At 50.9% G+C, this 25,289-nt stretch overlaps 8 protein-coding genes across 8 annotated transcripts; 6 read left to right on the top strand and 2 right to left on the bottom strand.

Annotated features, from left to right (window-relative positions):
• Positions 1-4,640: 4,640 nt before the first annotated feature.
• Positions 4,641-5,872, top strand: SEPMUDRAFT_150514 (uncharacterized protein). The gene is made up of 2 exons (XM_016906230.1): positions 4,641-5,285; positions 5,350-5,872. The coding sequence occupies exons 1-2, from the start codon at positions 5,008-5,010 to the stop codon at positions 5,558-5,560; spliced, it is 489 nt and encodes a 162-aa protein (XP_016758502.1). The 5' UTR covers positions 4,641-5,007; the 3' UTR covers positions 5,561-5,872.
• A 351-nt stretch (positions 5,873-6,223) lies between these two features.
• Positions 6,224-12,427, top strand: SEPMUDRAFT_150515 (TBC-domain-containing protein). Its single transcript, XM_016906231.1, has 2 exons — positions 6,224-7,511; positions 7,562-12,427. The coding sequence occupies exons 1-2, from the start codon at positions 6,319-6,321 to the stop codon at positions 9,777-9,779; spliced, it is 3,411 nt and encodes a 1,136-aa protein (XP_016758503.1). The 5' UTR covers positions 6,224-6,318; the 3' UTR covers positions 9,780-12,427.
• SEPMUDRAFT_118938 (uncharacterized protein) lies at positions 10,332-12,125 on the bottom strand (the record flags this gene model as incomplete). Its single annotated transcript, XM_016901463.1, has 1 exon — positions 10,332-12,125. One exon carries the CDS (start codon positions 12,123-12,125, stop codon positions 10,332-10,334), a length of 1,794 nt encoding a protein of 597 aa, XP_016758504.1.
• Positions 12,428-12,586: 159 nt separating the features above from the next.
• Positions 12,587-13,703, top strand: SEPMUDRAFT_118939 (uncharacterized protein; the record flags this gene model as incomplete). Its single annotated transcript, XM_016901464.1, has 4 exons — positions 12,587-12,913; positions 12,975-13,025; positions 13,391-13,550; positions 13,606-13,703. 4 exons carry the CDS (start codon positions 12,587-12,589, stop codon positions 13,701-13,703), a joined length of 636 nt encoding a protein of 211 aa, XP_016758505.1.
• A 585-nt stretch (positions 13,704-14,288) lies between these two features.
• Positions 14,289-16,257, top strand: SEPMUDRAFT_143083 (uncharacterized protein; the record flags this gene model as incomplete). Its single annotated transcript, XM_016903025.1, has 3 exons — positions 14,289-14,355; positions 14,507-15,912; positions 16,225-16,257. The coding sequence occupies 3 exons, from the start codon at positions 14,289-14,291 to the stop codon at positions 16,255-16,257; spliced, it is 1,506 nt and encodes a 501-aa protein (XP_016758506.1).
• A 669-nt stretch (positions 16,258-16,926) lies between these two features.
• SEPMUDRAFT_127129 (uncharacterized protein) lies at positions 16,927-17,826 on the top strand. The gene is made up of 2 exons (XM_016902124.1): positions 16,927-17,406; positions 17,501-17,826. The coding sequence occupies exons 1-2, from the start codon at positions 17,366-17,368 to the stop codon at positions 17,634-17,636; spliced, it is 177 nt and encodes a 58-aa protein (XP_016758507.1). The 5' UTR covers positions 16,927-17,365; the 3' UTR covers positions 17,637-17,826.
• An 867-nt stretch (positions 17,827-18,693) lies between these two features.
• SEPMUDRAFT_150519 (uncharacterized protein) lies at positions 18,694-20,016 on the top strand. The gene is made up of 3 exons (XM_016906232.1): positions 18,694-19,221; positions 19,521-19,689; positions 19,749-20,016. The coding sequence occupies exons 2-3, from the start codon at positions 19,609-19,611 to the stop codon at positions 19,959-19,961; spliced, it is 294 nt and encodes a 97-aa protein (XP_016758508.1). The 5' UTR covers positions 18,694-19,221; positions 19,521-19,608; the 3' UTR covers positions 19,962-20,016.
• A 1,527-nt stretch (positions 20,017-21,543) lies between these two features.
• On the bottom strand, positions 21,544-24,996 carry SEPMUDRAFT_150520 (uncharacterized protein). Its single transcript, XM_016906233.1, has one exon. The coding sequence runs from the start codon at positions 24,349-24,351 to the stop codon at positions 21,790-21,792; it is 2,562 nt and encodes an 853-aa protein (XP_016758509.1). The 5' UTR covers positions 24,352-24,996; the 3' UTR covers positions 21,544-21,789.
• Positions 24,997-25,289: the final 293 nt, after the last annotated feature.

Below are 25,289 nucleotides of genomic sequence, written 5' to 3' on the forward strand. Positions count from 1 at the left end.
CGCTAACAAAGCCTTTAGTCTATAGTAGGTACTAGTAAAGGGACTTACTTGTTATAAGGAATTTTGGGCTAGGCGGACTAGCAATATAGGACCTCTACCTTATTATCGGATGACTAGCCTTTATTCTAGACTCTATACTTAGCCTACATTATAATAGTTCCCTACTAGAAGAATAGGTTATATAGAACTCTAAGAAATAGGGCGCTCTATATACTCTAGAGAGAAACCGCAAAATAATAGTATATCTATAGAGGCGCGAGAGGCGTCTAAGTGCTAGAGAGCTACCTTAAAGAGAGCTAGTTATAAGTAGGTCGTCGTCTTAAGGTTCTATAAGCCTAGGCGACGACACGTTGCCTATAGCCTAGTCCTTATCCTTAGCGCTCTAGTCCTACTCGTCTTCGTTATAATTATCGTTAAAACGATACGATAGCTTAGGGTTTTTAATAGGTTATAGGTTTCGCCGAGTATAGCAAGGAGTAGTGTAGATAGAACGAGGAGCCTAGAAGGAGCGCTAGCTACGATCGTATAGGTATATAGCTTAGTCCAAAGCCTTAGCGGCGATATTTTCTAGTATATTAAAGTTATATCTAGTAATATAGCTAGGTAAAGGGATTTACATAGTATTAAGGATATAGTATAAGGAGTATATAGCGCTTTGTTCGTATATAGGAGCAACCTATATACTTTGACCTCTATACTAGGAGTATAATATCGGCCGAGAGGCTATTATAGGGTCGCCGCAATAACAGGATAGTATATTATTAGATATATCTTAGCAAAGATACTACTTATAACAGTATAGGCTAGGCTTAGGAAGGCGTCCTAAACGAAGTTAGGCAACGTTAGTCTATACTCTAGAGATAGCTCGTAGATCTTCTTACTATAGTAGCGAGAGGTTATAGAGGTTCTGGCTACTATAGGCTAGTCCTTATTATTAACGGCACTTAAAGATAACTTTAAAAACTATAAGAGCTTATTCTCTAATATACTTAACGAATCTAGGGGAGAAGAAGCGACATATTAAAAAGGCTTGAAAAAGCAACTTTGAACGAAAGGATAGAAAAGAAGTACTTAAAAAAGCACTTTAATATAGCATCGATACCGTCCTGGATAATATAGCGAAGCTGCGTTCTTTCGTACTATAAACTGGGGTCCCGATAACACGATCAATCTTAGCAAGGTACCCGGAGAACTACAATGAGCTTCTTTCTAGCGCTTATAAGCTATAGCTATTTTAGAGGTCGGCTACGCGATATCTTTCTACAAATCGCTCGGCGCCTTATATTTAATAGTAATCCTCTATTGAGATTAGTCCCTATCATCTAGCTAGATCCCTGCTAGGGTATTAGCGGATTCCTCGCCAAACGTATTCTATAATAGAGGTCCGAGGTATAAGAGGTATAAACAATATATAGCTTACTATCTAAGGCATAATAATTCTATCCTTCCTTTCCTAGAGGAAGGTTATTACTATATATACAAGCTATACTATTACCTACTCCTCGCTACCGGTACCGCCCTCTTAGGTAGCGATCTTAACTTGGGAATGTCTTTGATTAGGGAGGTATCCTTCTTATAACCGATCGCTAGAGGTCTACAGGGCCTCTAATCTTATAGCGGTCCGCTAGGGCTTTCTGCTCTTAGTATACTTAGAAAGCTTTATAGCGATAGTTTTTATACAGAAATTTATATAAATCCTTTAGGAGAGTATACTTCCTTTGCTATAATCTACGCTTTTGAAGTTATCTATTATTAGAAATTTAAAGTAAAAGGCTGTTCTCTATGCCTAATATTATAGTAACTAGAGCTTTAAGTACTATAGAACGATTATAGATGCTTTCTATAGTACTATAATAGCCCTTCTCGGTTAAAACTGTACATCCTCTTATAATTTCTAAGCCCTTTAGGCGTACAAAAATGAAGGCTTTATTGCTTGTCCCTATTGCCTAGTAGGGCACTCCTATATGCAGTAGAATATAGCTTAACGAAAATTGAGTCTTTATAATAAACGGATTACTATATTACTCTACTCTACTTAAATTAAATATATATACTAGAACGCGCTATATACCTATTATATACTTGTTTGTATTAGCAACCTTTGCCCTTATGTCCATATATTTTGCTTGCTTTTATTGCTCTATATACCTTCTATACCTTAATATTCAAGTTTAGCTGCTATAGATATTATAGAGCAGGCTCTATATACATTCTTAGTAATAGTAAAGTAGTAGAGTTTGTTAATCGCTTAAGCGCTATTAAAGCTTACTCTTAGATGCCGACGCAAGCATATAATCCTTAGGATACTAAAAGACTAACGTATTTATATTAGTAAGTCACTTGATCTTTGTATAGAACTATAGTAGTATATACTTCAGTTGATAGGCTATATACTAGTCTTCTTAAATATACTATACAGAGTATTAGAGAATAATGTTAGAAACACTAGAAGTTAGTAGGAGATCTGTATACTTCCTATAATATTATTAAGTGACTAGCAGACGGCCTCGTCCTAGACAGCTATATAAAGCTTACTATATATTAAGAATAGTATGTCTACTAGTAACGGCAATATAAAATATACTTCAATATATATTTCATAGTATAAACTAGACTTAGCTATATATAATATTAGCAACCTTAAGTAATAGTAGTAAAGTCCTTTAGTCTATATACTAACTAGAACGTAGTTAATAGTAGAACTCTTCTTCGAACTAACTCTAGATACTATATAAGCTGGTTAGTACCTATATAGTACATACTATAGATAGCTATTTGCTACTAGTATAAAAAGAGTATATAAGAATAAATATATCGTACTTTTACTAAGAATACCTATAGTTTGGTTCCAGAGACACTAATAGTTAATATCGAATAATTTGGTAATAATAGTTATCAGTAGGTAGTACAGAGTAATAGCTATCTACTTTACAGCCTTTTTCTGGATAGGCTATATACTAATTAACTTTCAGAAGAAATGTAATACTTATTAAGGTATTGCAATTAGGTATCTTTCTAGGCTTATAGCCTGCGAGGTATTTTAGAGATATTTCGAGTATAAGTAGGTACTTGATTAGTAGGACGAGTAGGAGTAGAGAGTAAATAAATGCTTGCTATCTAGAATTCTATCTAGAGGTAGCTCGAAGGCGCCTAAGCACTAATTAGAAATAAGATAGAGATAGAGGATTATCTCTACCTCTACCTCTACCTCTATCTCTACCTCTACCTCTATCTCTACCTCTATCTCTATCTCTATCTCTATCTCTATCTCTATCTCTATCTCTACCTCTATCTCTATCTCTATCTCTATATCTTTCTCTTAATTACCTAGATGCCTCTACCTCCGTCTCTATCTCTTAATTACTTAAGTAACTTGTCTTATCTTAGTTCTTCTTAAAGTAGGTAGGGATAGGTCACTAGGGGTCGTTTGCCTTAAAGTGTTGTATATACTTCGTTTAGAGTAGAAGGAGGTCGTTCTATACGAATTAAAGATTCTCTTTAGTAAGAAGGTAAGTTAACATACTACTTTCTAATTACTATAGAACAGCCTCCTTCCCTTTAAAGCGAAGTATAGATTAGAAAAGGTAGAAGCAAAGCAGTAATATAAGATATATAGTAGGCTAGAAGCTCTAGAGAGTATATATAAAGGGCCTTACCCTTATAGAATACTCTAATTATTATATCCTATATAGTAGAGCACGCTAGATCTGCTAGACTTAAGATATTACTATCTCGAAGGAGTAGCTATATAGCTACCTGTCTATATATCTATTGATCTATATACCTATTTGCCTATCTATCTATCTAAACTTATAGGCTACCTTAGTAAAGAAAAGAAAGAGAAGAAGGATAGAGAAGAAGGAAGAATAAGAAGAAGAACTAGGAGAGGAAGGAATAAAAGAGGAAGAAATAGAAGAGGAAGAAATAGAAGTAGAAGAAGAACGAGGAAGAGATAGAGAATATAACAAGATTAGTATATATATTCTATACTACTAAAATACAAGCCTATAGGCTCTACTAGACTTATATATCTAGTAGTTTCACAATCTTATTTCTAAGAAAACATCTGTCTAGAGGTCTATATAGTCTGTATAGGTCTGATGCTACGCTCTAGGCAGGCGGGAAGTACGTGGGTTACGTCACTAGGATTGATAAACCGTAGCGAGCTGTTGCTTCAGCTCATATATCTTTCGACATTCCACTCGAAGGAAGGCCTTGCTATTTGACGCCCGATCCGTTTCTACTTATGGAAGTACTCACGGTTATTTGTGTCAAGTAACACAACGGAGCTTTCTTAGCCAGTGCAAGGCATCTCTGTAGGCCATACGCATCTGTGCAAGCGCCTGTGTAGCTAGATGAAGTGCTCTGCACCAATCGCAACTCGTTCAGGCCCCCTGTCTTGAGACGCGGATGCAGCCGAAATATGACGCTACTGGCGTCACGCGGATGAAATTAACCAGGAAGCAGGTGTGGAGCTTGTTGACTCGCGACGGGAACTGGAGATATCCATCAAATGTGGAACAAAGAGCATTCTTATTGTTACTGTGCCTATGAAAGTGACAGAAGCGTATCGCTGTGTGCGACTTTGATACAGCGACCAGTGTGTCTGCAACTGTGGATACCAACGCACCAGGTAGCGAGCGGCATTTCACTTGCTTACCTTATAAAAGTGAGTCGCATTCCTGATTGTCGTCCAGAGCAGCAGCAGCAGCAGCAGCAGTCTTCGCTCACCGTGCCTGCCCTCATTGTCCGACCCTTCCTTGCTTCTTTTTGTTATCCGTTTCTCCTCAAATCTACTGCCGTATCCCCGAGTGTCTGGTACACCCGGCTTACCTGTAGCATCCATCTATCCATCCATCTACCCATTCAGCTTGCTTTCCACCAGCACCTCACGATTAATTGGTAATTCATAATACACATCAATCGCGATACAGCACAGGATATCCTCTTCCAGTCAACAGCCACCACTCCACGATCGCATCATATAGCACAACCCATACCACCAGGATGGGCATCGTCGACGGCATCCGGGATGGACACGGCGGCGTCGTCGGTGGAGTTGCACGCCTCACCCTACGATTTCTCCAATTCGTCATGGCCCTCACAGTTGCCGGCCTGTATGGCGTGGACCTCCAGCGCGGCCGCAAAGCTGGCGTCGCAGCAGACGGGAAATGGGTGTATGCAGAGGTTGTAGCTGGATTGTCCGCCGTGACCATTCTGATCTATGCCATCACATTCGCCATGGACTTCCACCACTTTTGCTTTGCCTGGGACTGTATCCTGTTGTGAGTCCCCGAGCCTGCTCCCTTCAGCTTTCTCCCTTCTGATGCTGATGTCATGTGCGCCCAGCATACTGTGGACCGCACTCTTTGGTCTCTTCGGCAAGATCTATATCCCCGCAAACCCCACTCCCGAGCAACACGGCCAGCAGAGAATGAAGAGCGCGGTGTGGGTGGATCTGGTGAACATGCTGCTCTGGTTCATCACGGCCATTTGGTTGACGGTGCGCTTCCTGACCCGTAATCGACGAACTTTGCACACCGGCCGCGCCATTGTGTAGAATGGTTTGGATGCGAAGCTGGCGAGTATGGAGGTGGGCAAGGTCTGATGAAGAGGGTTGGAGAGTATACTCCTGGCAGACATGGTCTGCTCGAGGGCGAATACGTGGAAAGATGGATGGATTGGATCGAATGGGCAGGACGAAGGCCGGAGGAGCGTGGTTTCGAGGAGTGCATTGTCATTGTCAGCGAGGAATTGTGATACCCCAGCCTGTGCTTCGCCGTTGGTCGCGTCTCGTATGCTTTGCCCGAGGTCGTCGTATTTCGTACTGCTACCTACCTAGATGCTCAGTACCTTTATTAAGCGTGATTGGTCCATTCTCAAATTCCCAGTCCTCGTCCTTGATCATATAGAAGAACGATGAGGCGGGGACAGTTGCCTAAGGTCCATATATGTATGGAGAGTGATTGTATGACATGAAGTCAAGAAGGTATTACCTATCTTCACCAAGGATGACGACCTCCTATTTGGTGCCCTCTGCCAATATGCCGTGGAGCCGCTCAACTCGGAGGTCGTCAGCGTGCCAAGACGTCTGCAGCGACGGCGGAGCTGGAAGTGAGGGACTTCGCGTTTGAGGGAGAGCACTCTACCTCCTACAACAACGCCGTGACGCTACTGCAAATACTGCTGCTCCTGCTACTCCCACCACCACCACCACCGCCATCTCGTTATCCTCCTCCGCCACGCCCACACCGACGACCATGTGGAGGTAGACAGCACCGTCCACTCCCACGGCATGCGGATTGTCGCTCGCTTGCAATGTTCCTCTCGAACCTGGTGCAGCGAGCCCAGCAGCTGATCGATCCCGCTCAACTCCCCGGTCCTCTCGCCAACTTCAACTCGTCGAGCTCTGGAAAACCATCCAAGGCGCAGCTGTTTCGACTTCAATTTAGAATCCCTGAAACGCAGAACCCGCTCTACGAAATCACCGCCGAGCTCACTCTTCCAGGCAAGAAGAAGGGCAGCACGTCAAAGTCGCAGCCCGGAAATTGGGATAAGGACAATTGGGATCGCGAGCGAGGCACGCACTATGTGGGCCAGTTGCATCTAAGCGAGCAGTTTCTCTGCTTCTCTACCGTCCAGACGTCCTTTGTGAGCACTGCCAGCACGAGTGCGAGCAGTGGCTTCACGGGGAGAACACATGGGACAGGACCAGCTGGCAATGGTTTCACCTTACCATTGTGCGCGGTACGGAGAGTCGAAAGACTACATACTCAGGCCTTCCAATTCGCGTTGGCTATCACCACTTGGAATGGCTTCGAGGCTGGAGGTGATGGCACACCCGGTGCTCCAGCTCCGCCGAAGCTGACTATACAACTTGAGGGCAGCCGCCAACAATGCGATCGCTTCTGCGATGGCCTCAAGAGGGGTCTGAGGCAGGGCATCAAAGACGTCGATAACATGCGAATGGTCGCGCAAGAGTGCTATTCAGAATACTTTCTATACAATGAGTTCGAGGACACACCAGCAGAGACGAAGCCAGACGGCACAACTCGGGCTCCGCCGGATACCGGATTGGGCAGCATATTCAAATACCCAGGCAATGCGCGAAAGCTGCGTGATAGGAGCAAAATGAGGCTGTGGCATGAGTATCTCAAGGAGAATGGGCGCAATACGACGCTCGTGCGACAGCCTGATTTCCACAGATTGATACGTGTTGGACTGCCCAATCTGCTGAGAGGCGAGATTTGGGAGCTCTCTTCTGGATCATTCTTCCTTCGATTGCAGAAGCCGAAAATGTATCAAGAAGTACTAGCTAAGCACGAGGGCGAAGGCTCGCTAGCCATCGACGAGATTGAGAAAGACCTCAACCGCAGCCTGCCCGAATACGCTGGTTTTCAAAGTGAAGAGGGCATTGGCAGGCTGCGACGAGTATTGACTGCGTATAGCTGGACGAACACAGACGTCGGCTACTGTCAAGCGATGAACATTGTCGTGGCAGCATTATTGATGTACGTAAGTACACCCCTAGTAGGCGTGAACACAGCTAAGTCATCTCTAGTTATCTTTCAGAAACACAAGCCTTTTATCTGCTCTCCATCTTATGCGATCGCTTACTACCAGGCTACTACTCGACTACCATGTATGGGACTCTTCTCGACCAGCGAGTCTTTGAGAGTCTGGTCGAGAAAACCATGCCGATCATATGGGACCATCTCGTCAAAAACGATGTCCAACTGTCGGTGGTGTCGCTGCCATGGTTCCTGTCACTATACATCAACAGTATGCCACTCATCTTCGCCTTTCGCGTGCTGGATGTCTTCTTCCTGGAAGGGCCGAAGGTGTTGTTTCAGGTCGGTTTGGCGATTTTGAGAATCAATGGGGAGGAGCTTCTCGACGCGACGGACGATGGGACGTTTATCTCGGTCCTCAAGTCATACTTTGCAAGACTGGGGGAGTCGGCACATCCGACATCCGAGAACCCAAAGCACCGGGCTATCACAAACTTCCAGGCGCTCATGGTCGTCGCCTTCAAGGAGTTCGAGGGCATTACACAGGCCACGATATCCGAGCAACGTACCAAGCACAAAGACGCTGTGATGCAGAACATCGAATCTTTTGCGAAGCGAACGTCGATACGGAATCTAGGTCCAGAAAGCAAGAAGCTGTCCGCTAATGACCTCGGCTTCCTGTATGACAGATTTTACAGCATTCTTTACGAAAGACAGCAGCGAGCACAGATGATACAGGCCGAATCAGATCGACGAGCGAAACTTGCAAGACAGAGAGCAAGCCAATTGGTGACTGGCGTGCCTGGTAATGTGCCTGAAATGGGGCGAGTAGCACTAGGTGCAAGCACGAGCACCATGGACTACGATGCGTTCAGAGAATTCTTGGCTGGTGTCTCGAGATGGGCGCTCACGGATTCGCCTAGCTCGCCCGTCAAGGACGGCAACAGTAGCAGTGGCTACTTCGGCAGCTCATCACGAGGCAAACCGCCCAACTTATCACCCTGGGGAACAGGACCGGAACCTGCCGATCACGATTTCATGCGGCGATTGTTTGGTAAATGGGATGTAGATAGCAATGGGTCCCTATCACTCCAGAACGTCGTGGTGGGCCTCGCGCCGATCAAAGGTGGGCGCGATATCATGGCGAACATCGCGTACTTCTTCGAGCTTTACGACGATGACAAAGATGGGAGGGTGGATAGAGAAGGCATTTTGCGCATGTCAGAAGCGCTCTTGTTTTTGGCTCGCCGGGGACTGGAGGGCGCCGATCTCGTACAACATCATGCCGATACAGGCCCTGATGGCATCCCACTATCCAAGGATGAGCAGTTCTTATCGGCAGTATCATCGTTCATTCGAAGATGCTTCGAATATGCGGATCCAGATCATCCGTCGCGACAGGGCGAGAAGGACATCAGCGAAGCTGCCAACGCCGTTGCAGACATCAAACTCAGCGAAGACAGCGAGGAGGAAGATCTGCTTGTCGACGAGAAGGAGCTGAAGTCCACTGACGAGGATCCGTTGGCACAAGAACCAGCGCCCGAGACCACAAAGATAGCGGGGAACTCTCTGCCGGCACGACCTTCAATCAACACATCTGGCCAGACCGCGAAGCCCAGAGCTGTCGCTGCCAACGCGGCTCTCGACCCCTCGAGCCCAGTACACATCACTCTCCCGACCTTCCGTATGCTTGTGTTAGCAGACGAGGCGCTCGAATCCTTCTTCGACTCTGGTTTTGCCAACTCTTTCCATCTAGCGGACGCACCTCTGCCTTCCACGGCGCTCACCTCGCCATCTTTTCTCAGCGTTTCGAGCTCGACGCCCGGCAATGAGAGGCAAAATCTGCGGATACCCACTCTTAGCCCCGGTGGTCCAGGTGCCGGAGTCGTGCCACCTGGCAAAGGTTTGCGAGGCATGCTCGATAACATCGTTTCGGATGGTATGCGAGTGGCGGCTGAAGTCAAGAGGAGAATGGATGAAGCCCAAAAGGAACTCGATCGTGGTGCTACTACCCGAGGCACTGAAGATGACGACGATGAGGAGGGTGAAGAGGGCGTCGGTGATCTTCTTGGTGGCGTCGAAGCTGATGCAGGCGCTGCAGGGACTGGCGATGCCGCGAAGAAGAGCTTGGAAAGCCAAGGAGGAAAGGACAAGGTCCCTGCTTCACTGCGGAATGAAGGCATGGCTGCTGAGCCGGTGAAGAGTAGTGGCGCGAGTGTCAAGAGTACGGATACTGGTGTTGTGAAAGATACCATGTTCGAGAGATAGATGTGGTGCTAGTAGTGCCACGAGATGCACACCTAGGTAATGAAGCAAATTAGTGATCAGTCTCGCTGAATCACATGATGGAGTGCTGGTGAAGGAGGAACATGTCGAATATGTCTTGAAATGTCTTCTCGACTTTGTGCCACCAGGTATCCTGCTGAATACGCATGGTGGACTCTGCAGAGGGAACGTGGCATCGGCCAACATTGCGGTCTTCGAATTCATTTGAAACAGCGCGTTGTAGGAACCAGGAGAAACTCCTAATCACCAAGCAAATCGGATGAACAAACGTGACTAAGTTAGGTATTTCTACAGTTCGGCAGGCATAACAGACATGCCTTGATCTATATAATCACCTCAACAATCTATCAAGACACAAAGCAGCTTCCAGACTCGGGTCGCGATCTGCCAGACCTTTCTCGATCTGATAGCAAAAAGAAGAGTCGTTAAGCCATGAACAGTCGTAAGCAAGTTGATGAATCCAATCATCTTTTTGGTCCCCAAAACGCCGCGCCTTCACATGGAACCATCGAACAGTGGCGATGAGGCATAACACTACGAGACATAGGCAGGAGGGGCCTCTTCCATAATTCGCTCTTCAGATGGCTGGCGCCACGCTTTTTGTTCCGCGCGCCCCTGCTCGACTTTCTTTGCAATCTCTGTTGCCATCTTCTCCAACCACGCTCGCTCTAGAATACCGCCACTGCCGCCTTCGCTGAAAGCTGTCAATAGACTTTGTAGTTTGATATCGGAAGAGGTTCTGCTCAGGTCAGAAGAAGAGTGGCGAAAGTCGTAAGGAGGTCTGCGGCTGATTTCAGGTGAAGGTGAACGAGATGGAAAAGCCTGTGTTCGCACGGCGTTGTTGGCGGTGGTTGATGTCCTCGGGACGTTCTTTTCGTCCTTTTTTGGCAAGTACATTGAAGCTCGAGGAGTACGATCGAGGTCATCGTCAGGATGTGCGAGCGGCGGTAACGAGGTCTTTGGCGTACAGGGGCGTGATCTGGATAGCGGAGGCCGATCAACAGCTCCGTCTACATTGTCGGTATGAAAGTCAACTTTCTTCTTTGGACTTCGTGGCGGAGTGCTGATCTCTCCTTCTCGCGCATTGCCACCAATAGCGGAAGTCGCCTGTGTACCCGAGCGAACAACACTTGGTGAAGAGCCAGTCTGACTTGCGCTCTCATCATATCCACTAGTACCGACGCTTGCATTTTCCAGAGTATGACCCTCATCTTTATTCTTCCTGAGGTTGACTATCCGATGTTTTCTCTTCTTTGGTCGTGCTCGCGATCCCGAGCTACCCAGACTATATAGCGTTGCTGTAGACGCCATGCTGACAAGGCTAGGCCTAGTAGCTTCAGTGCCGCCTCCAGACGCGAGCGAAGTAGCTGACGACACCGTGCTGTGCGAAGCGATCGACGTGTGAAGTCTTGCGAGGCCTGGACGCGTGGAGGCAATTGTGCCACCCATCTCCTCACGGTATGTACCAGTCCATGCACGATATACTGTATCTCTCATAGCTGGCGTGAAGAGACTGAGTGTCCGCTGACTTTCGGCAAGTGTTGCCAACCTAATCATGTTCTTTTGCGAGAATGATGCATAGGTCTCGGTGGGCGGATCGAGAGTGAAGGGTGCTCCCATGGTTTCCTCGCCATCAGGAGTGGGCTGCAGTGCTGGACTGGCGAGCGGATCGACAGGGACTTCCCCAGGCGCAAGATCAGCCTTCCTTGGTTCCTGGTCTTCGGCCGTCTGATACTCGGGACGGAACTTTGACAAAGACAAGCGATGTATGATCGCAGGTAAATCCTCCATGAACAAGACGCGAAGCTGGTTTTCGATGGTCTTTTGCAGGTAGTCTCGGACAAAGGGTATCGAGTCAAACGTAGATGACACTTTCAGCTGCTCCAACGGATCATTCCTGAACACGATGGTGATGCCCTTGGATTTGGAGAAGACCAGAATGACGAAGCCCGACAGGCGAATCTCCGACAGGGTGATTTGGATGGGGATGGTCAGACTACTGCTCGCCGCCAACGGCTGAGGACTCGCAAAGCTGGGCTTGGTCGATAGATATGTATGGAGCGGATTTGCTTGTACCCTTGTTTTCAGCGTCAGATAAGCGTCTCCTGCATAGCTCATCTTGAAGATGCCTCTGAATCTGTCCTCGGCCAAGTCACCAATCTCCAAGATTTCCAACTCCGGCGGTGTCGCGCCCAAGTTCAACTCGTTGACAATGATGTCGTCGACAATGATGGGCGGTTTGGGCGATTTGTTCAGCGCGCTCGTGAGCATGTCGCGAACTCGATCGGTATCCGCAATGAGCGGCGACCAGTTGAAGTTGAAGGCCATTCTGGATGTGTTCTCGTCGTCGCCGTGGTTGTTGTTGTAGTCGTCGTCGCCGTCGTCACTCGCAGCGCCGGGCTGGTCAGCGGCGGAATGGACGGTCCTGCTGACGACGCAAGACAGCGGGTCGCGAGTCGCATGACAAGAAGCGCTGCTGCTCTCTTCCCCTCTCCCTCCGCCTCTGCCTCAGCCTCTGCTGCTGCCTCTTCCAATGGCAGTCGGTGGTTCTAGTATATGACGGGGATCAGCACGAGTCGAGTGCGACGGGATGTCGTTGGTGATTGTGAGTGGGTGTGGGATGAGTTTCGGAAGCCAGGAGCAAGTCGGAACTGGAAATCTGTGTGAAACAAAACAAGAGAAGGCCCGTCATCGTGCACTCCGGACGACGGCACTGCCGGACGGGACGGTTAACGCGCCGAGGAAGCCCACACCAGCGGATGCGCCAAGATATCGGTCACGTGACTGCGATGGGCTTCACTCTCGACATCTCTCGATTAACTAGACCGTCAGAGCACGAAGTGATTGATCTGCCGGTCTTCTGGTCGACATCATATCCTGCGAGACTGCTGACACGACACCCAGACCTGGCGCAACCCAAGCTCCTATACCCCTACCAGCGTCTTCATACGGCCAGGCACTATCGCCTCCACAGCCCCTACAACGACAATCGCAGTCATCTCCAAACAGCCTACAGCCACCGCATGAGCAGGCTGTGCAAGAAAGTGCGCCAATATCTCCCTGCGCTCGACTCCGTCCATATGGCCGTTTGCTTGATGCATAGTATGCGATTTAAGGTAAAGAAGGATGAGAAAGCGTGAGTGGCTGAGGGATGAGGACGGGGATGCACTTGAGTAGTTCATGAAGACTGCCAATGGGGTCACGGGTCTCACGGATCGTTGGCCCGATGTACGTTGAAAATGGCCAACTCCCATCCATTCGCTCTACCTCCTGGCGCAACAAGACCAGCAAAGTCTATTGCAGCTGACGCTCATCATTCCGCGGCCCCCTGCTTCTGCTATGATCAGACAAGACGGCGGACGCCTGGGGTCTTCTTTCTTGGACTCCAATCCGTCAATAGTCGCCGTATTACGGTATTGTTGAGTATTCCATGCTCGACTAACAGGGGAGACGGGCTCATGCTGGACTAGCAGAGTCTGGTTTTGCTGCTGCTTATTGGCAACTCTTGCACCTTTCATCTTTTTGCGCTCTTGAGATGACGAAAACCGCGCGGTCTATCGGAGCATGAAGAGCTGCTTGCTCTCTGCCTCGAGACACTTCTGCTTGGCAAAGGCGTTGCGGCAAGACGTTGGGCCAAGCAACCAAATCCAAACGCATGGCTGTATGGTCAATGCTTGGATCGCGATGGGCCAGGCGCAGAGGCAATAATGCATGCCACCGAAGTCCTCGATATAGAGGTGTTCATCTTTAGTGGTAGGTTATACCTTGCCAAGGTAAAAACTCGGTGCTTGGCGGCTCGCGCGCACAGGGGTGGGACTGCCCGGGCAGAATGCAAAACAACAGCGAATATCAGAGCGACAAATGCTGACCACGCTTCTGGCCGCAGAAGATCATGTGGCGATGTAATATACCTCCTAGCACGCTGAGAAGCAGAGAACCCTCCTCAAGCAAGGAGAGTTTCCTGGAAACATCGTGGCTGATCATCGGAGTGTGCTCCGCAGCATTTTCTCCCCCTATCACAGAGAAAATACCTACTCCTTCTAACAAACATGAACGGCCAGATGCACAGCCTGCGTAAGCACGGACTGCCAACAGTATCCGGGTATGAATAGGCATCGCGGTATATTCCTGTCATGCCCAGACAGCGACCACATATGAAACGTACCTCCTGGACTAAGTGAACGACGACCGCCGAGACTAACAGAATACCACTGGTTAGCAGCAACGGAGCCAAGTCTACTAAGAGCAACATCGCACATGGCCTTGTGCTCTAGGTCAGCTTGTGTCGACGACTATGGCTTGGCCTTACGCGTGTATACCACCAGCGTCACGACACAGCGCTGTGGTATATACATGATGGCGCTCTGCCTCTCTTTCCAGCATGATAGACGCCATCCGCCCGCATTTTCCTCCCTGAGCTGAAGTCGGCCACACGATCATTACTGACAGTCTTGATTTTCCTTCATTCCTTCTTCTGTACTAATACACACGATGGCGGACCATCAGCCACCACCGTCAATGCCGGCAAAGGCAGCCAGCATCTCGCACTCAGAGAGACGTGCGAGCAGCATGGAAAGCATGGAGTGAGTAAGGCGGGTACGATGGCTACATTCGTGCAACACGCTAATAGCAGACTCACAGGTCTTCGTCGTCGGACACCAGCCATACAGCAAGACCACTTCTTCCACAAAACCTCCACGAGGTCGCAGCCGCGAGAGCGACCCGAGCCTACCGATATCTGCAACACATCATTTCGCCAACCACAAGCGCCACCAGTTCCCCCCGTAGTTCAGCTTCTCGAACTGCTTCATACGACGGCCTAAGGGGGATCGCTTGTCTGATCGTGTTCAACTTTCACTTTCTGTACCCATACACCCGAACCATCACACACGGATTCGCCGTCGACCTCGAAGACCGCAACTGGCGACATCCGCATCAATTGCCCATCCTCTGCCTCCTCGTTCGCGGTCGAGCCATGGTCACACTCTTCTTCGCGATATCCGGCTATGTTCTGAGCTATGCGTTCTTGTCTCAGACTGAGACCCAACTCATGAAAGGGTTTTCCCGTCTCAGCTCACTGAGCCTCCGCCGATGGATGCGTCTATATCTTCCCGCTACGATCAGCATGGTCTGCGTATTCTTTGCGACTTTCATCGGCGCATTCGATCAGGGTCGCGATTTTCAAGATTCATCTCCCTGGCTGACAGGACTGTGGGAACAACATCCCCCTCGCTTCGAGAACTTTGGCAAGCAGATGAAAGACTTTGCTTCGATGTGGTGGGACTGGTCCACGCCTTTCCAATGGAGGCTCTTTTATAGCGAGTACGATCCGCATACGTGGACGATTCCCGTCGAATTCAAGGCGTCGATGGTATTGTTTGTGATGCTGCTCGCATCCGCTGGTCTGAAGCAGCGATGGCGCACTGGACTCTTCGTCCTCGTCACGGTATACTGTCTTGTTTCCGCGCGATGGGACGTTGCGGCCTTTACTGGGGGCGCTCTCGTGGCGGGTATCCACCTATGGGAGACGCCGAGAAGCGTTGGCGACGAAGAGAAGGCTGCTCTGCTGCCAACGCATCGCACGGAACCGGGCTCACCGGCACGAGTGACTCGGATCATTTCCGTCGTGTCCAAGACTCTGCTCCTCGTTGCCGCTCTATACGTCCTCTCGTTCCCGGACGACAGCGCTGATAAGACTCCCGGTTTTGCGTGGCTCTACAAGATCACGCCATCCATGTACAAGAAAGGTTCTGCGCCACACCCGTACATGTTCTGGCACAGCTTGGCTGGTTTGTTCGTGATCTGGTCCGTTCAACGACTATACTACGTCAACGCGGTCTTCTGCTTATCCATACCACAATACTTTGGCAAGATATCCTTCGCATTCTACTTGGTGCATGGGCCGCTCCTCCATTCGGCAGGCTTCGCGCTACAGCCCAAGATCTTTGCTGCGGTGGGGAGTAGCGTATCGGCATGGGTGGGAGCGTTGGTACTTGGGTGGATGACGATGCTTGCTTTGTCAGTGATAGCGGCACATCTGTTTTGGAAGCTTGTCGATATGCCGCTAGTGAGGTTTGCGAAATGGTTCGAGGCATTGGCATCACGGCGCTCTGGGGTTACTGCAACACTACTATAGAAGCGAAGCTGCGTGCATGAGCACCTGTTCCATCCCACGCCTTGCCCCAGCCCATATATGCTGTGTTCGCTTGTTTCCTGTACTGATCTGAAGATCCATTACGATCCGCAGCGAACAGGTGTCCGAGAGCATCCTGCTGCTGCTGCTTCCCGCATAGGCCTGTTTGACTGAGACCAGCAGAACTACACACGACGGGGAACAAACGACCTCTTGTGCATCGAGTCTACACCGGACTGTCCTGGGCGCAGTTCCAGTAAGGGTCATTTGAATACCATGCTGATACCCCAAAAGAAACGCCAACCTTGCACCACAGTAGTGAGGTAGGTAAGTAGTCATAATGGCTTTGGGAATGCTACATGTAATGTACCTGGTACATACCTGTATACTGGATCACATGCAACACCAGACCTGCGTCTCTCTGCGGGCATCTTTCGTCAGGAACGTCGCTACGGATTTCTTTCCGGCCGGGATAATACAAATGGCATTATATGCGCATTATATAATAACCAGAGCTGCTTCTGACCTCACCTCGACCGTCTCCGCCAAGGCTACCTTACTGTTCATCTGGTTATGACCACCCGTACTGTTTTGGTCGCACGTACATTGGGTAGCATTGATTGAGTGCTGAACCAAATCCCAGCGAAATCGAACCCCGATTGAATGGTACAGCATCTGCCCGCGTGGTCCGCACAGTCAACACGGGATGTAACGACAACATAGCTTATTGTTTTTGAATCAGGCATCTCTCATGTATTCGGCAAAGTTGCGCTCCCAATCGCTTACGCTGCCTAGGTGGTCATGCCAGGTGTGTGAAAGGACGCACAGCGTCGGCGTGGCCTTGGGGCCAGGTGGTATGCAACGCGCGCGCTAGGCTACCTAGGCCAGATTCTGGACCATCTTCACGATAGTAGCACCACCTGCGACAACGCGCACCAACACGCGCCTCACTGACGGCAGCCTGCGACATCCTCTCATGTCTCGGGACTCTGCTTTCCCATCTTTGCCTTGCGAGCTCTACGCGAGCCCAACATGGAGGCTGTCGGCATCGCGCCGGGCTGCTGTCGCAGGATGCAAGCTGCAGTCACAGTAGCTTTGCGAACAGGAGTACAGGAGTCGAACGCGGAACGCCATGCATCGGGGGATACATGCCGGTGTCGAGGAGATCAGCGATCCGCGCAATGCACTCGGGGGCTGCGCGTACAGCCTCGTGCGACCATCGTGAGTGCGACCCATCGCAGCCCAACAGACAACAACAACTGCACAATGGCGACACGGAGGTCGAGAGAGGATAAGAAGACCGCTGTTCCCCAATGAGAATGCTAGGTCTGCTGTCTGCCTATTTCTCTCCTCCTCACAGACACCGCCCAGAAACACAGCATCCCCGTCGCTGGTCAGAAAGCACACGGTGATATACCAAGAGAAGAAAAAGAAAATGCCTTCATCCAGCCCTTCGTCTAGCTATCAGTACTCCAGGTCAGCGCTGCCAAAGAAATAGAAAGAAGAAAAAAGTCTGTCGAATGTGAGTCCCGATTGCTGACCCTCACTGCGTACGATACGGTACTTTCAGAGATCCGAGAGTCATCGATCATGCGGGATCCTGGGCCGACAAAGATCAGCAAGCCAAGCCTGCAATTCAACAACCAGAACTTCCGAAGAAGCAGAAGAAGAAGAATAATTCCAGCTCCTCGAAGAAAACGAAATGACATCCACGATGCGGTCTGATATACAGCTACGCGCCAGCAGCAGCAGCAGCTTCTTCTTCTCCGAGGTGTGAAGACGACCAACATTCGGCCCGACTGATGATGATGATGATGATGAGGATGATGAGGATAGACAGCTGTAGATGTGTCCAAGATTACCAACCAGATACCAAAAGAAAAGACCCTCCCTTTTTCCCGCAGACTCCAGCTAGTGATTCAAGAACCACTGCGTTGGGGCGTCGTCTATCATGTCTTCTTGCAGCCTCCTCACACAACCAACCCTGCAGGAGTTTGTACCAATAAAAAAAAAAATCTTACCCCCCGAAAGCAAGCAGACGTAGTACATGACGGCAAATAAATACATGCATGGGGCTGGCTGGCCGCCCGTCCATCCGGTGACCATCATCAGCCTCCATTTCCATGATATTTCCCGTTGAGCCGCCTTCTCCAACGTGGCAGCCGCCATGGGTTCCACTTCCTCGGGAACAGCTACATGTAGCTATTGGTATAATGGAAGAAAGTGTGGTATGTATGTGTGTGTGAGTGTGTGAGTGTGTGAGTGTGTGTGTGTTGCTCGCTTCTGGGGTCGAAAGGGTTGCGCGGTCTTCTCGCCGGAGCCATTCATTCCGCATGAAAGCATGAAAATGCTGAGATGTTGCGAAACAGTACCACTCTAAATGGAAGGATGGTTTTGCTGATATCACCTGGGATTTCTGTCCCCTTGGTCATGTATATACAGGCAAATACAGGTAGCTACCATACACCGATACAAGTGTCGTCTCCGCGACACTACTAGAGTCTAGCTAGCTGCGGAAAAAGGCGGAAAACGAAATTCCTCCTTGACATATATGTATATCACCGCTATGGCCTCCCGTAGTGCTCATTACCCGTAAGCTACTGACTCAGCAGGTCAAACGCCGACATCCATTTTGCCATTTTCCTCCACAATTTCCATGTTTTCCCTCTTCACTTGATTGTGGATTACTCACCATCACTTTTGACTGACTTCCATCACCTTGTGAACAAGTCTCACGCTAATGCAACCACTTTACGCGTACCTCGCATCTTCCTTGCTACCTACCTTACCGTCATATCTCATATCTGCTTCCCCTGAACGTGTGTCCACCACCAACACATTTGCGCACGACGACTTCTGCTCTGCTCCAAACGCGTCCCGTCGCATTGCAGTGATGCGATTGGAAGATTCCCCAACGCGACTGTTACGCAGAGTTCGCGATGATGACTTCGACTCCTAGGTCATCTCCCTATCGTGGAATGAGGAGGCTGGATGCCCACCTCGCTTCCTATTCGTACCCGTTTCTCCTGCCTGCCATGAGGAAGATCGGTGAGACAGGCCGGAGTCGGCGATATTCTGAGAGCTGAAGTGTAGTGCTTGCTATATACCTCCGCCGCACTCCCTCCCCATCCCATGATCGAGTAGTCTGTTGTTTCAATCTCTCCCGATGACACCTCTGCACTTGGATGAGCACGGTCCCAATGGCATCTTCCCAGCTATGGGCGCATCGCATTAGTGGCCCTTTTCTCTCGAACCTCGTTGCCCGGCGAACGATTTTCCTTTTCTTCTGTCGTAAGTGAATCTTTCTGAAGAATGTCCTCAGTCGTACTTGCAGTGGCACTCCTCCTCCGTACTCGCGAAATTCCACGACCAGCAAAACAGCTGAGCCAGATCCGAATCCGCAATCAATCGAGACTTCTGACTGCTTCGAGCGCGGAGATCGTGTGTCTTGCCAATGGCAGTTCTCGAAGTCACGGAAAGCGTGTGTACCGAGATAGTCATGCAGGAATATGGAGGACCTGAGCTGTTCTGCGGGTATGGATATGACCAAGGAACCCTCGAGGCCATGAAGCTGATGTTCTCGTTCATAGCGACACAGGCTGTCTGCTTTCTCAGCTCGGGTCGCAGTTCCCTACCGCCGTCTCCTCGCCCTGGAGTTTCTACTCTCACAAGTTACGGATGCGTCTGGTCTGCACCCCAGCTACCCTCTCTGTCAGAGGCATGGACTTGGTCAGACTGAGTGTGAAAGCCGAAGTCGCAGTACGTAGCTTCCTATCTGCTGGCAAAGAGCGTTATAAACAGGCTGACCGTATCGACAGACGTGTCGAAGACGTATCGCCATGCAAAGGTGGTTGGATGATGATGATGATCGAACATCCTTCTGGATCAATCAAGGTGGCTATCGGGTGGCTCCGGAGAGTAGTATCGCTGGTGGCGTGCGGATTGCAGATTTGATGTCCTGGATGACGAAAGCGCGGATACGAAGCAAGAGGCAGAGGCTGATCGCCTGGGGATCCCGATACAAGTCCTAAGTAGGCAGCGTTGACGAGACTATGCGGAATCGCACTTCGCCTACGCAGCCCTCACCCCTTGACAATTCTGGTCCTTCCTTTCTTCCTCTTCCTTCTTCGAACACAGCATTGTCGCGCTTTGCGCACTGGCTACACAGCGCAAGACCGCTGCAGCGCTGATGGTGTCAGGACATCCAGCCAGCACCTGTAAGACAGGTGCGTGGACGGATTGACCGGTGTGCATGGCCGCCAAGTACAGACTTCTCGCATATGCTGTGCAATCTATTGCTCGTCATTGTTATTCGGCCTTGTGGGCTTAAGCCGTCTGACACATCAACATCTTCCGCGTTACGGAGTATGATCCGGGGCTGCACAGGCCAGCCAGCGTGGTCTCGTGGGAGGCGATGTCGCTCACCGTGCCGAATCTTCAGCTGGAGGACATGCTGATGTGCTGGAGCGGCCCTGCATCCATCGGCGAACTGATGGCCCCTGCAAGACATGCTGCTGTAGCGCTCTGCTCAGCCGTTCAAAGGCTCTGCTGGCTGGGGTCGTGATTCGTCGTCCTCGCCGCTACTCCTGCAGTGGCTTGTAGCGGTCAGTCCGTTCGCAGAGAGATACAAGCACGTCGATGAACGTGAAGCCGCTCCGGAAACACACGACCCTTCTCTGGGCTCTCAATACATCTTACATCGGGCGCGTTCACGAGCCAGCAACCAGGCTACCCTTTCACCGCTGGTCAGCACACATACTCCTTGTGAGTGAAGTGCCAGCGAGCTCATTCGTCAATCATGATCGTCGGGTCGATATCATGATGAAGAACGAGCACGTAGGATTTGTGCTGCGCAGGCATCAAAACCCACCAAGACCTCGCCTCTTTGGACAAGAAGTCAAAACGCCGCTCTTGAGCTCGCCGAAGCACAAGACTCGCAAGCCAGTCGTCAAGACTTGATGAGCACATAATCTTCTTACTGATCTCATGACAGCCATGCCATCGGACCAAGCCCCAAAATCCCCAACGAAGATCCTGCCAGTACTCTGGACTGACGACTCGTATGCTTTGGTATCTGTACTTGGTTTCGCAGGCTGATTACACATGGTGTATCAAGGACTGACGCCTTCCTGGGAGGAATTGGCGCCCAATTCAGCGACTATGTGGACCGCAGAGTGAACAATCCCGCAGTCACTCTCCCTCATGAAGTGATTAAATCGCCACCAGAAAGCATGCCAGTACATGTATGTATGCCGTGCGTTCGTTGATCTGTGGCAAGTGCTGATCGACCAAACAGAAAGCACATAGCATAGTAGCAATCCAGCGCTGGTTGTCGTGTCGGGAGGATGAAGCATGGTACAGAAGGAGCTGTGGAGGGTGAGCCTGACGTGGCGGTGATGGCTGATTTGTCTCGTCCTGCCTTTTCGAATGGAATGCTATAGAATTCGTTGTTAACAGCCTGAGGTGTAGGAGTAGGATGTCCCCAGCTTTTATTCTGTCCGCAGTCACGTGCTAGGGCTTCCCTCTCCCGCAGTCGACGTAAGACCCATACAACCACCTAGGTATATATCCACAACAGCGTTGCTGACTCCAGTCACAAATCTTTAAGAGCATTATTGATTGGTTTCCTGCAACTTCCTTGATTACAGGTATGATTACATATCGTGACTAGTATACAGTACCGTAGTAGCAGAAACAGCTGCAGTTTGCATGTCGTCGTGAAAAAAAAGCCGTAAGCCTGTCGTAAAGTCGTTCGTTCCACCATGCCATTCTTTATCTCGCATTAGGACAGCACCCATCGAAGTAATCAAGCCAAAATGGCCATTAGGAAGTGATGCGAGCTTTTCCTGCCGTCCGGATCTACCGCCATGGTCGTCGAGAGGTGACGACATCTCTAATGCTGCCACGTCGCTTCACTGCGACACCTCGCATTTGTTGTGTATCAGACGCTGAACCATCTGATTGGTCTTTCTTTTTGGTGCTGTTGCTACGTCGGAATAGCGAGCGTCTTTCTCGCTCTGTTCCAGCAGCTGATGCTGGCCTGACCACATTCATATCCTTCAGAACCTTTATCGGTGGCTGCGGTCTGATCTCGCGACTACTGGGCGGTCTAGGCATGGTGGCACCGCCATTATTTCGTGGAATGCGGTCAGCGTGGCTTGTCCGAGGCCTTGGCGGACCAGAGTTGGCATATGCAGACGAGGGAGTCGATGTCAAGGTCGGCAGAGGTGATCCTTCGCTCAGCATCGTGTTGCTCAGACGCCGGATGAATTTTGGCATCTTTTTGCTGAGCGTTCGTGCTGGTGAAGGGGATGTGCGGCTGCGCGGAGATGTCACCGCAGTCGCGCGGGACGCTGCTGGAGAGAGTGTTCGGCTGGACTGCTCGTCACCCAGCGTGACAGTGCGATTGCCAGATGAGTTGGAGCGTTGAGAGCGAGCGGATCGTGGGCTGACCACGCCTTCAACTGAAAGTACACCATCCTCATGGCATGGCTGCGCACTCACGCCTGACTTCGCAGGCTCACCAATCGTCTGTTGGCTGGACCTACGCCGTCCGGGCGCCGGAGGCTTCAAAGTCGGGGATATGTCGCTGTGGTTGAACATTACGTCGGCGGGCGGTCGTGCGTGCGACTGAAACCTCCTGGGAGTGCCCATCGTGATCGATCCGCCATCGGGAAAGTCATCGTACGCGAACGTACTATCCTTTGATTTTTCGCCACAAGGGGGCTCCTGGCGAATGTATTCTTCATCATCCGAGCTGTCCTCCTGTCGGTGACCATCTAACGCAGTGCTGCGGAACTGCAAGTTACTGTTATATGCAGTGCGTAGCTCAACCGACGATCGCATCTGTCTAGGCGCAGTGCGCAGTCCCGGCTCGAGGGTGCTATAATCCTTCACGAACGCTGGGGTGGTATCAAGCAGGCTCTTGTCCTTGCCGATAGACGAATGCGACTCTCGAAGCATTCTTGTACTGACACTGTCCGGTGTGGGCGGCATGTGAAGCTCGTTGACTGGATAGCTCACAGGTCGGGTGCGAAGTCTGCCTGACTTTTGCTTTCGCAGATGATGCTGGTGGTGCTCCCGGTCGACATCAGCTGGTGGCGCCGGCGCAGCCACTGGCTCCACACCTGACGATAAAGCATCGTTGAGTGACTGATACGGGCCCAGTGAGGAGGCAGAGCTGTGGCGACCAGACTCGTCCTGTAGAGGTGAGGATATGCGATTCGACTTCGACGGCGTAGCTTCGACAGCATCGCGGGCCGACATCCACTGACTGACGCGCTTGATGCTATCCTGTCGCATGTGTGCTGGACATCCCAGTGGTGCAGGCAGTCCTCCTGCTTCATCGGCTACTTCCCAATCGTACCTATCCGGGCTGAGGTCTTTCTTCGGGCTGTAGATGGATGGGAAGCTGCTCTCACTGAGCACACTTAATCGAGGCGAGATTGACAGATTGTCACTGTCTTCTTCGACCTTATGATCCTGTCTTTCTAACAGAGACTGGAAGCTCTGCACAGGGCGCAGTGACCTCGAGTTTTCCATATATACGCTGCGTAGGGCATGGGTGCTGGGCTGTCTGGAACTCAGGACAGAAGGCTGCCTCTTAGGCTTGGCCGTGGCCTGCATGTTCAAGGCATCGTGGAGGTTGTGTGAGGCAGCAGATGCCTGAGCGGAGGGCGGCTGAGTGTTGACGACGGCGGCCTTGGACGCCACAGCAGGTCGCGGAGGCGACCCGCGCGAGTCCTGGTCCAGCGCTTCCGTTCCAGCATAGCCTGAGTCTGCATGCGCTGTGGAAGGTCTGGTGTTGCTGCTGTGTTCCTGCAGCTCGCCCACTTGATCCTCCAGATCGCAAATGAGGTCCATCGCTTCCTCGACGGCCCTGTCGCGCTTCTCCAACTCCTGCACCAACTCGCTGTTGATGCGCAGCAGTTCCTTGTGCTCATCTTCCATGAGTAATGCCCGCTCGACCTGATCCTGCATGGACCCCATACGCTCTTGCAACTTCTGCGTCTGCTCCCTCCGGTGATCGAGCTCCAGCTTCAACGCAAAGTTTTGTTTTTGCAGACGATCCATTTGTTCGTCCATGTCCCGCAAGCCCACGGTGCGCCGCCGCGGCCGGTCGCCGTTTTGCTGCGTGCCCGCATCTGAGGCTCTGCTACTGGCAGCGACGAGCGGGGAGCTGTCGTACATTCTGGTATCGCGCGTTTCCCGGGCTTCGGCGAAGAAGATGTCGTCGTCGCGACCTCGTGGGGACTGGGGCCCACAGTCCGTGTGGCGCGCCCGTTTGGGTCGCAGCTGTCTCGCGCGTCGCTCGCTCAGACGCTCCTGGAGGTACTGGGACGCAGGTAAGACATGCATGCCACGTTGGCCCAACGGGCTGCGCTCTGGGTCATCATAGAGCGACATGCTGCCGGCGGGCATGTCATGTGCAGACAATCGATGAGAGCGGGGTGTTGGACGGCGAGATTCGGTGCATCACGAGCGAGCGAGTATGTTCCAGAGTTCCAGAGGGCAGTAAGGTAGGAAGGAAGGTAGGTAGGTAGTAGGTAGGTAGTCAGGTAGTGGAGGCAGTGGGTGCCTGGGGGCGATGTCGTAGGTGTTGCTGACGGCACCGCTGGAGACGCCGCACAGGGTCGTGGTGGTGAGACGGCAGAGGTGGCGAGGTGATGCGCGCTGTTGCCTGCGTGTGTGTTGTGTCTTGGATATACCTCCCAGGCGGGCTTGTCGGTGGTCGATTCGTCGCGGTGGCTGGTGGTTTCAGGTACCAGCAAGACCGGAAGGCACAGCAAGAAACCTAAGGCTGTCCTGTGCAGCGCGGGCAGTCGGCAGCTTCTCCAGGTCTCAGATCCCACTGCTACTGCTGCTGTTGTTGTTGCTCTCTGCTCTGCGCTCCCTCTGAGCACTCTCTCCACTCTGCACCTCACTACCAGTAGCCAGTAGGTACATGTACTCCTTCACGGCAGTCGGAGGGGTCTCATGTTGGCCGCTGGTACAGTAGGTACCTGATGCATGTGCACGTGCTATGTGGGTGCATGGAGGTCACAGTCAGGTCCCATCAGTTCAAGCAGGGATGGGATGGAATGGGATGGGATAGAAGAGAGGACAGCCTCCAACGGCCCTACAGCAGCGCTGATGAAGGCGCGTGCGTGACAATACTAGCTCTAGCATACTACCTCCTAGGAGCGGTAGGCTACTGCACGCTGCCGCCGTGCACAAGAACACGAGAGGGCCAAGACTTCATTCGATTGCCCCAAATTGTGCATCCCAGACAAGCGAGACGCCCTGAGGCCCACTCACAACTGGAAGACTTTCCACTAATTCACTGCAGAGATGCCGCTGTCGGCGAGCCGAGCGGACCT

The sequence above is a fragment of the Sphaerulina musiva genome (assembly GCF_000320565.1).
Source record: "Sphaerulina musiva SO2202 unplaced genomic scaffold SEPMUscaffold_8, whole genome shotgun sequence".
Classification (NCBI taxonomy): domain Eukaryota; kingdom Fungi; phylum Ascomycota; class Dothideomycetes; order Mycosphaerellales; family Mycosphaerellaceae; genus Sphaerulina; species Sphaerulina musiva.